Source organism: Daphnia pulex, chromosome 10 (assembly GCF_021134715.1).
Source record: "Daphnia pulex isolate KAP4 chromosome 10, ASM2113471v1".
NCBI classification, from domain to species: domain Eukaryota; kingdom Metazoa; phylum Arthropoda; class Branchiopoda; order Diplostraca; family Daphniidae; genus Daphnia; species Daphnia pulex.
This window is the reverse complement of record NC_060026.1, coordinates 11,106,054-11,116,743: the sequence shown is the minus strand read 5'-3', so window position 1 is coordinate 11,116,743 and position 10,690 is coordinate 11,106,054. Positions and strand designations below refer to the sequence as shown.

At 43.9% G+C, this 10,690-nt stretch overlaps 1 protein-coding gene across 1 annotated transcript in view; it reads left to right on the top strand.

Annotated features, from left to right (window-relative positions):
* The first annotated feature begins 1,437 nt into the window (after nucleotides 1–1,437).
* The window catches only part of LOC124204944 (homeobox protein homothorax-like), a 70,602-nt gene continuing 61,349 nt past the window's right edge, over nucleotides 1,438–10,690 (top strand). The window contains exons 1-3 of the mRNA XM_046602192.1: nucleotides 1,438–3,045; nucleotides 5,762–6,129; nucleotides 7,944–8,085. Of these exons, the coding sequence (XP_046458148.1) occupies nucleotides 3,031–3,045; nucleotides 5,762–6,129; nucleotides 7,944–8,085 (525 nt within the window). The 5' untranslated portion in view covers nucleotides 1,438–3,030. The remainder of the gene's footprint in view (nucleotides 3,046–5,761; nucleotides 6,130–7,943; nucleotides 8,086–10,690) is intronic.

Below are 10,690 nucleotides of genomic sequence, written 5' to 3'. Positions count from 1 at the left end.
CGCCACGCTTTTTCCCTTTCTGCCGTGTGTTAACTTACGGGCTTGTATAATAATAATATCCGGAATCCATATAGGACCCTCGAGTTGATCGTTTAAAAAAGAAAAAAAGAAAAGAAAAAGAAAATAAAAGCGGGAAAAATGAGAAATTTTGTTTTCGATTAAAAAATATCAAAAGAATATTTTCTTTTTTCTTTTTTCTTTCCTTTTCGTTCGGTTTCATTTGAGCGCCATCACGGATAGATCGTACGTGGGAAGGGAAAAAGAAATTAGCATTTCTCGAATACTTCATTTTGATTTCTTTCTTTTTTTCTTTTCTTTTTTCTCGATAGGAAATTGAAATGGAACGTTGTATTCACACCGTACCATCACGATGATTGCCGAGACCCCCCTAAAAATGCTAATGAGGTTCCATCACCAGGAAGACGCAGTCAAAAAAAGAGATGAGCGTATAGAAAGATGATACACACACCACCAGCACCACCACCCAAAAGTTAACGGATGGTTTACCGAAATCGTCCATCTTTTCTCGTTGGCCATTTTCTTATTATTATTATCGAAACAAAGTATTGAGACACGAAAAATCCGATTTCGGAGTATTGAGAGAAAATAAAAAAATAAAAAAATAAATAATCGAAAAGAAGAATGAAAGAAAAAAAAAGTCCTCTGACGTTCGGCGGCGTCTAACACGGCAGCAGCCGCGGCGAAGGGGCCCTCGTCGCTCTATGCGGGCGCTGTAATCGCCTTATAAACGCATAGTGTCTCACGCTGAGAAAAACAGTCACTTTGTAACAAGCTCCGAAGAAGAGGAGGAAGAAGAAGAAGAAGAAGAAGAAGAAGAAGAAGAAGAGAAAAAAGGAGCGAAAAAACAAAATACGCGCGTCTCTCGCAACCGAGTTATAAGAAAAGAAAAGAAAAAGAAGCAACTAACAAAAAAGGGAGGTTGCTAGTGGGCGGAGTCGACAGCATTCCATCACAGAAGGTTCTCCACTTCGCCATTGGTCCGACTGGCACGTCGAGGTGGACATTATCCCGTCATCATCGGGCGGAGCGGCCCCAAATGGGTAGTGCAAAGGGGAGGTGGCAGGGCGGTGCGTCCCATTCGGATCGTTTTTCCCGCGCCCGTTTCCACTGGCCTTCGGGGTGGCGAGAACCCATGCCGGTGGGTGGATAATGGGAGGTGGCTTCCCAAGACAGGGCTGGCTCCACCCTTTTTCGCCAGTGACGTAGACTCCGCCCTCTGTCCCTTTTTTCTTTTTTGGGGCTTTTTATTTTTTCGCTCCCTTTCCCCCACTCGGCTATCGTTTTCCTCCTCTTCCCTCTATTCCTTCTCTCTCTCCTCCACTTCTTCCCCTTCGAAAAAGGAGAAGAAGAAGAAGAAGAAAAAAAGGAAAAACGGGGAGGGTTTTGCGCGCCCTCTGTGACGTGGAGCGAGTCGGGGTACTAGTGGCAGTTCAAGTCCGCCCTTGGCGCGAGCCTGACGCTGATTGACAGCCGGCCCAGGGTACTACACCACTACTACTACTACACCAGTACAACACGTTGCGTTTTTATTTCTCTGCTCTGCTCTGCTACAAATCGAGTACTACAGTATCGCATACATACCCAGTACCGATTTAATTCACTACGCGACCACGACAGAGATACTCGGGTATTTTTCTAGTTGGAACCCTCTCTCTCACTTCGGTTTTTATCCCTTCATTTTCTCAACTGCTTTTTAATTCCTCCTCTTTAGTGTTACCTTGTCTTTATTTTTCTCTCTCTTTCTCTCCTCCATCTTTTTGACCAACTCGATTCAACAGTGCCACAAAGTGTGAGTGTGAGTTTGCTGCCCAGCTAAAAAAGTTCAGTGTTTTCTTTCGTTGAGTCGGCCAACAGAACGAAGTCGGAACATCTTCAAAATTACCCTGGTGGAAATTCGGCGCAAGAAAGTTTCGTTTATTTCAAAAAAAGTGCTTCAAGAAGAAGAAAAAGTGTTTTATTTGTTGGTTTAAATTCAGTGCATCGTCATCATCTTTTTAATTTCAATTTTCGGTTCGAAAAAATTCCCTACCGGCATTCACTTCACCACTTGAGAGAGAAATTTGAGAGAATCATTTCAACAACTGTCACACTTTACGGTGGTTTACAACATCTTTTTTTTGACGCCGAATAAATATATATAGCAACTCGCCGGGCCTGTTGTTGGTGAAGTGTGTTTTTGTTTATCGACCGTCGTCAAGAGAGCGACTTGTTGCCCGTGCGGATTATAACCAACCACCCTCTCTCTCTCTCGTTCTACCCTCTCAGACATTTAACACAATATCACACACAACTTTCGACCCACCGAATAAATAACCGACGAAGCCAAAAGTGTTTCTAAAAAAGTGCAAACGGAAAAGAAAAGATAAGGGAATTTTGATTTCAATTTTTGCCGACGGCTTTTTTTCAAAAGAGAAAAGAAACTTGAGAGTTGCGAGTGTTGCGTGCCAACGTCCCATTTCGCCGTATCAAAGAAATAGATCCTTCCGGATTTATTCCGTCGGCCTGAGAGTCTTCTTTTTGATTGTGCGTGTTCGGTTATCGTTGTTCACAAATTCCTTGGCTGGACCGGCGCTCGTCTAAGCTTCGAGTCCGTCGGCACCCCAAGTGAAAAAGAAAAGAAAAAAGTTAACGAGAAGAAAAGAAAAGAAGAAAAAACGAAGTGGACAAGGAAACGAGTGGAAAGGAACACGGTGGTAGTAATCCACCATAGATCGACGTCGAGTCGAAGACGGTTGGGGGGCCGCGGCGGCCGCTCAGCCGACCCCGCCACTATCGCCGTTCTCGTCCGTCGGCGGCGGAACGTCCATCTTTGCGTCTAATTCCTCGGCATCAGCTCATCCGGCAGCCGTCGGCCATCAGCAACACAACAACAACAACAGCAGCAACAACGGCCACGCTCTTGTAGCCTGCACTCCGGCTCCATCTCCGCTTCAACTTCACCAGCTCAAAGTCGAGCGTTTCTCATCATCGTCGGACAACCATTACGGTGGTCAACATTCAAACACATTCATGGCTCAACCAAGAGTAAGTTTCTTTTTTGAAAATTCCCGCCTTTCTAGGCCTCGTTACTCTTTTCGTCGTAAAAACTCATTTCCAAGTGCTCTGGGCGGGTTTTTCGAAATGTCTCATATCGCTGAAATTACTACGATATATATGTGCCAACGGTAGCAGATGATTGACTTTTTCGGCTGCTAATTACAGTCTTTTTTCGAGGGGGGGTTGCAAGGACGTGACTGAAGGAGGGGTCGGATCGTAAAACATGTAGACGTTTAACTTGTAAAAAAAAGGAGAAGAAAGTAAATGGCGAGGGTGAGCGTCCGTTTCACATTTTAAAAAGCGCGCGCGCGTGGTCGGCGCGGACAAGTTTTGACACTTGGGGGGGAAAATGGAGGCCGAAATCTACCTAGTGATTAGACTCTTCTTCTTTATTTTTCTTTCTTTTCCTATTGAGAGAGAACTGGGTTAATAATAATATAAAAGAAACGAGGAAGATGGTTTTCTTGTCTCCTCCACCCCTTTTCGATGGGAGGGTATAATGTCGGACCACCCCTTGTTTAAAAGAAGGGGGGGCCTCGTGGGTGTCAATTTATGTTGGGTTCAGTCAAAAGAAAAAAGTAAAAAATTTTGGTGGGGGCTATTGTGATAAATCTCCCAAAGGTGTAGAGACCAACGGCCAGCGATCAATGTCCCATAAGACAAAAAGCAGCACACAGTCATGAAAGTAAAAAAAGAACCAGAAATAGATATTACTTTTTAAGTATAGACAGTAGGCCCCCTTGGTTTATTTTTTATTTTTGTACCCCGTCAGAAAATCGTTTTGGGACCCATTTGAAACAAAAAGGTATAACCTCGACCCCCAGTCACTATTATTATTATTATTATTATTCGGAGGGGTTTTTTCTTCTTTTCTTTTGTGGAAATAGATTTTGATAGAGAAGCAGCTCGGGTACCTATTTTTAAACATTAGCTGTTTCCTCTCCACAATGGCCAGAGAGATTTTTCTTGCCTCTGACATCGTTCATCGTTTGAGAAAGAAAGAGAGAAAGAAAAAGTTTTAGCTACATTGCCGTTTCAGACGGTTGCGTCAACGTGATTGGAATGTGATCAAGTGAGGTCCTCCTATAGTCTGTCTCGTTGGAAACATGCAGGTAAAGGGGGCCCCTCAGGTGATTTCTATATTGTGTAGAGATTATTATTCCCTTCTCTCTCTCTCTCTCTCTCACTCTCTCACTCGCTCGCTTCTTTTTTACATGTATCAAAATACCGTATGCACACTAGCTGCCGGCAGAGCCATTTTGATATCTCAAATGTGTATAAAAATAATATAAAGGACCGAGAGAGAGAGAACGAGAGAGAGAGAGAAGCCGGGGCAGACAAAAGACATGGTTTGTGAAGCAGTTTGATGCCTCTCGCCATCGCATCGGGGGGTTTGAGTTGCTTTGGCTGCAACCGAGCCAAAGCACAAGACACAGAATGAAGAAGAAGGGGGACACAACAACGTAGTAGAAGAAGAAAAGGCAGAAAAAGGTGCACACACAAGAGAGAGAGAGAAGGTTTTTATACACGTACACAGGAGAAAAAAAGAAAATGGTTGATTAGCTCCGATTCAATCCGTACCAGCAGGGGCGCACCGGTGGTAGAAGAAGAAGAAGAAGAACACGCAGAAGAATGAGGGGGTCGTGCGAGGGGTTTGACCTCCCTGTTTTTGAGCGTGTGAATGGCGAAACAGATGAAACCGGGATTTTTTCTTTTTTCTTTCGTCAAAAGAAATAAACCACGCAACTCTCACACACGTATATATAAATATCACACACGCGCGTGCATTTCTGGGTGTTTTTTCTATCCGTAGCTATGCGCTCCATTTCGACCTGTGTATCAATATCGACAGTATCCCGAGATAACACACGCCACACACACACACACACACACTCAAATCTCGAGGTAATTCAGATAGAGGGTCATTAGACATTTTTGAAATAAGAAAAATAAGATATAGGGCTAGTGTAACGTTACATGTATCAAGCTAGCCGAGTTGAGATAGTCGACAAGTTTAGAACTAGGCGACGGGTTTTTTTTTGTTTGCCGTTCGTGGGGACAAAGAAAAAAAGCACATGGGGGATGATAAAATATAATAAAATAAACAACGTCACAGCAGACCTTCTGTCCGTTCACTTGGTGCGAGTAATTTGAACGCTGACGAATTTATTCACAGACGTAACAGAAACAACTTGTGCAACTGTTTGAATGAAATAGAGATTGACATCTCTATATATACCCTAAAACTTGGGGTAACAAAAGTGAATCGTTTTGTCACTAATAAAGGACGCGGGAGTATCTATCGCAGCCGAAGTGAAAAAATGCAGTTGAGGTTATTCAACGAGGCTATTTACGTGTCGGAATGGATGGTGTCACGTGAAGCTGTGAACCGCACTATTTGATGACGTATTGCGGTCTCTCGACTGATACAATCTGTTTTCTTCTTCTTCTTCTTACTTCTTTTTTGGGTGTGTTTTGTGTGTATATGTGTGTGTTGGCTGCTACCGGCTCTCGTGATCATGAATCACTCCCGTCCGTTTGATTTCTGACAATGACGTTGCGCCTTTCCGTTGCGGGGGGGTTGCTGTTGTTGCTTGTGTGTGTGTGTGATCTTTTTGTTTTTGTGTGTGCCCGTCGTTGATGCATTGGCTCTTATCTAACGTGACCTTTTTTTCTTTCTTTCTTCTTTGATGGATGACAACAGTATGACGAGAGTTTAGCGGCTCACTACGGCGGCATGGAGATGTACGGTGACCCACACGCGGCCCACAGGTCGGCCCTGGCCAGCTCTCACTCGCACCACTCAGTGTCGGTGTCGCCGGCCTCGGCGGCAGCTGCTGCAGCCGCCGCCCACCTCAACAGTCACGGAGCGGCGGCAGCCGCTGCAGCAGCCGCCGCCATGCATCACAGCGCGGCCGCCGCCGCAGCCGCCGCTGCCCAGCAGCACTCACAGTCGCCCTATCACAGTCTGGGCAATCATGCCCAGCAAGTAGGAGCCAATCACATGACCTCCTCCGCTGCCAGCTCCTCCGTCCCCGACGTCCACAAACGCGACAAGGACGCCATCTACGGGTATGTCCATTTTGTCTTTCCCGCAACCCCCTTTCACGTTGTTTGATTTTTTTTCGCCCGTCAAAGAGATGCAAACAAGACCATTGCGAAATGGGATAACACAGGACGGACAGAGTAGTAGTAGTAGCCAGAATAAGAAGGATCTCTAATGTAAACATCAACTTGAAATTCGACCTAGAGACAAACAGACACCAGGATATGCCATTGGACCCACTTGTTAAAATTTAAAATTTAAAATAAAACGGGACAAACGAGATTTATGACTCACCCGTGTCGATTCTTTTATCAGACTTACCTGTTTATTTTAAATTATGAATTTTCTTATATTTCTTTTGATGGGTGGGGTCGTCGATTTTGATGGGATTGCCTTTTGATTTGGTTTTCTTTCTGTGTCGAGTGCTGTTGACATGTTCCAGATGGATCGTATCCTTTTTTCCCATCCAAATGTTCACATGCGTGCCATTTTTTGAGGGTCGTAAATCACTGGTGCAATAGGGCGCCCCCCCCCCCCTCTCTCTCATCATCACGGACCTCCCTTCTTCCTCACCATTTCTTCTTCTTCTTCTTTTCTGGCTCTTATAAGATCGTTTTAACTTTGATATCGCCTCGTAAAAATAGATACGTCGACCCCAAAAAAATGGAGAGATAAAAAAACATTTGGGCTCGCTCCCGCACAGCGGGACTTGCACCGGAGCAAACGTGATAGTTTGTTGCTCACTTCCGGATGGAGAAAAGAGAAAAGAAAATGAAGTCGTTTTCTTCAAAAAACGAACGAAACAAAAATTTCCGCCCTCCATCTACTGTCGATCGGTTGTCATCGTAAAAATATAAATGCCCAATAGAATGTGCGTCTTGATGGGCCAAACGGGAAAAAAAGAAAGAAAAAGGGACAGGTTATTTAGTGGAAGGAAGAAGAAAAAAAAAAAACAGACAGTCCCGCGGGTTTGGGAGACGTCGGCGTCTCGGGCAATACCCTCAGTGGTATGGAGGAGCTGTGCTGTGCTGTGCTACTACTAGTGTAACTATACGATACCACGACGAAGACGACGACGACTACTACTACTACGAGGCCGTATATATCGTCTATAGTATACACCGGTTGGCATTGATGGCCCTCTACCCCGTCAGCTTTTATGGACTGGCCGTGGCATTGTAAACAGTCAATTTATTCCGGAAGCCACTGAAAGATATGCCTCTCTCTTCTTTTCTCAGCTGGGGCTGGCGCTGGCCCTTCTCTCTCTCCTTCTCGCTATTTCGTTCGCTTCGTTTATTCTCTGGGTGTTTATATATATATATAGCGAGACGTGAATTGCTCTCTACCCGAAAATAAAATCAAATAAAAATCGCTCGTATACACAGACACCATTCAAAAGGAGCCAAGAGAATGCCAGTTGGTCGTCGAGTGCGCAAGTATTAGATGATACAGTTTCCCTTTTTATTATTATTCTTTTATTTTTTTTTTAAGATTTCACGAATTAGCTATCCCCGCTAGGTCGTAATCAATCAAAAGGAGGGGACGCCGGCTTTTTTTTTTTTCCTCTCTCGTGGCGCGCGCGCGCGCGCTCACTTTTGTCTTAGACTCGCCGATGAGATCAAAGTTAGGCGGTCATCCATCATAACAAGGGGGATATAACAAAAAATATAAGAACCCATCAAACTGTGATCAAAGAATCCAAATAGCGTCGACAACGATCTCGAAAACAAAAAAAAATCCAAATAATCAAAACGATGTTTGCGTATACATTTGATTTCCAATCGTTTAATAACATGCACAATATGTTGTAATCTGTATTTATGATTGCTTTTGTTTTTAGGCATCCGCTTTTCCCGTTGCTGGCGCTCATTTTCGAAAAATGCGAACTGGCGACGTGCACGCCGCGCGAGCCGGGCGTGGCCGGTGGAGACGTCTGCTCATCCGAGTCTTTCAACGAGGACATTGCCGTCTTTTCCAAACAGGTAAAAACATTATGCAATCGTCAATTTGATATCTCTATATAGAGCCACATTCATCGTCGCGATGGATTTATTTCACGTTTGATGGGGGGGAAATCGGGTTATCCGATTTCACAGTCACGAATATATCACCCTCCCTCTGGCTGGGCCCCGCCCTAATCTAAATCAATAACATTTCCTCGTATCGCAATATAGCGAATCGAATAATAAAAAAGAGAGGAGAATCTGGGCTTTTGTGTGTTTGAACAGCGGATTAGCGAGTGATTGCTACTTACTTATCGCGCAAAGAGAGCGAGAGAGAGAGACTAGTATCTATCAGCGCTCTCCTTTCATTTGTGTGTTTTTATGGGCGACAATCTTATTCATGGCCCCCGCCGTTATGAAATGTTTTTCCTGTTATTGTTACGAGGGGCCGTAGAGAGCGAAACAACAACCAAAATAGACACACCAGACATGAATACTGATGAAGAAGAAGCTGCTGCTGCTCCGAGTAGGTTTTTTTTTTTTTTTCCTCCCCCCTCCATATATATAAGAGAAGGGGGGGCCAAAATGGAATAATAATCAGAAATATTACAAGGACTCGATAGGAAACCAACGGCTGTTGCTCCTACTGCTGTTGCGGGACCCACCATCGGCTGAAAAAAGTTTTTTGGTAGCTCGGCCTGGTTACTTTTGTGCTCTATGTGTGTCACAAAAACACATTTTTTGAGGGGGGTAGTGGGTGTGCGGATGGGTAAGTCACTCTATAGAAACCAGCTCTACACACAACAAAAGATTCCTCTCTCCCCTCCTCCTAACCCAGTAAAATGAAAAATAATAAAAACTGAAAAGAGCAAAACGGAAAATAGTGAGAGGGGGCCAGCAAGCCATAGCATTCTGGGCGAACGGTAAAGGTCAGTAAGAGGGGGGTCAAAGTGAATGGGAAAAAGAGCTAGTCCAACATGTACAACCAGTCCCAAAAAAGCGAAAAGATCTTCTTAGTTGATCCCCCCCCCCCATGTGCTTTTGAAAACGGGGCGCTCTGTTCTATTCAAGAACCTTTTTTTCTTCTTTCCTCCAAATACCTCGACTCTCTCTTCCTCCCCATATACCCCCCATCAAAAAAAGAAGAAGAATATTTCGGGTGTAGAAAATGTGTACAAGAAAATCCTCATCCTGAAAGGGACCCAAAAGGACCGAGGAGGGTAGCCACTAACTGCCTCCCACGAGATAGGCAAAGAAGAAGAAGTTCCCTTTTTTTTATTTTTTGGGTAAAAAAAATTTTAAGTCGAAAGTTAAGAAAAGGAGATGGTGGGTCAGACTCTCTTTTTCTTCTTCCCTTATCCGAGAGGGAAATACCGGATTTGGTATGTGTGGTATATTCTCTTTACAGTGTGTCCCCCCCCCCCTCCTTTTTCTTTTCTAAGAGTTAATCGATAATTTCCCTCGAGTTCCACTTTGTGTTTGGAGGATTAACTTGGCTTTTAAAAATCATCAGAGTAAAGGGCTTTTTATGGCGGGGGGGGGGGGGGGTTAAAAAAAGACGAAAATGTTTCATTCCATTCTATTCTTCATCTTCTTTTAGCTGGGAAGATGGGATGCACTGGAACAAGTTCCGCATATTTCATTGTATATGATAAATGTTTCCCAACAATGAATCTACCGTACCCCATCTTCTCTTAAAAAGAAAACGATTCATTCCGGCCTCTGACCTTCTGAATCTGATGAACCATTTCCACCATCACTTTTTTTAGATGTCGAGAAAACAAAAATGTGAAGCGTTCCGATAGAATTATTTCGAGTTAAAGAAGTAATAACGTACTTGGTAATAGAGTTGTTGGGTATTTCACACAATAGGAAGAACCCCCCCACTCACGTAACGATTCATTTCAAATGAGTTTTTTTTTTAGAAAGAGAAAGAGCAAAAGGGACTTTGTTACACTCTTACAAAAACGAGAGAATGAAAGAAGAGAGACCCCCCGACCAGGAGTCGACTCGTTTCACGCACAAGATACGGTATGAGCCGGTCATCGTCTCGTCGAACCGTGAATCCATCAAAAAATAAGAACTGGAACCACTGGGGGGCCCCCAGTTATTTTTTTCTATTTTTTCGAGGGGTAGTCTTGTAGTAGTTATATTCTCTTCCGGATGTGCGATTTATATAAATATTTTTTCGTTACTCTACGGTATAAACTCTTATTGTGTTGTTCCATCGCACGTAGTATACTGGAACGACGGCGGGATTGCCGGTCCCGTTTGGTCGTCGGCTGAAAGCTATTTCCAGCCAGGAAAAAAAGAAAAATAGACGCGGTTTGCGTGCGTCCGCCGTTGCCCGCGACGACACATACAAAAAATAAACCGTTCCACTCCAAGTGGGAGAGAGAGAGAGTCTTTATTACAACAAACCTGAAACACCCTTCCTTGTACGGATCCTATTTTTTTTTTTTTTTTGTAAATTAAAATTTTTCGAGGGAACGTTCTTGATGCCCCATGCCAAAAAAAAAAGTTAATTTGTTTCAGTTGGGTGTGTGTTTAAAAGTTTTTTTTTGTGTTGTGTGTGGGGGCGGGTAACTCCACGGCCGAGTAAAGAAACACATGAGAGTCTCTCTTTACCGGAGAACTTTTTTTT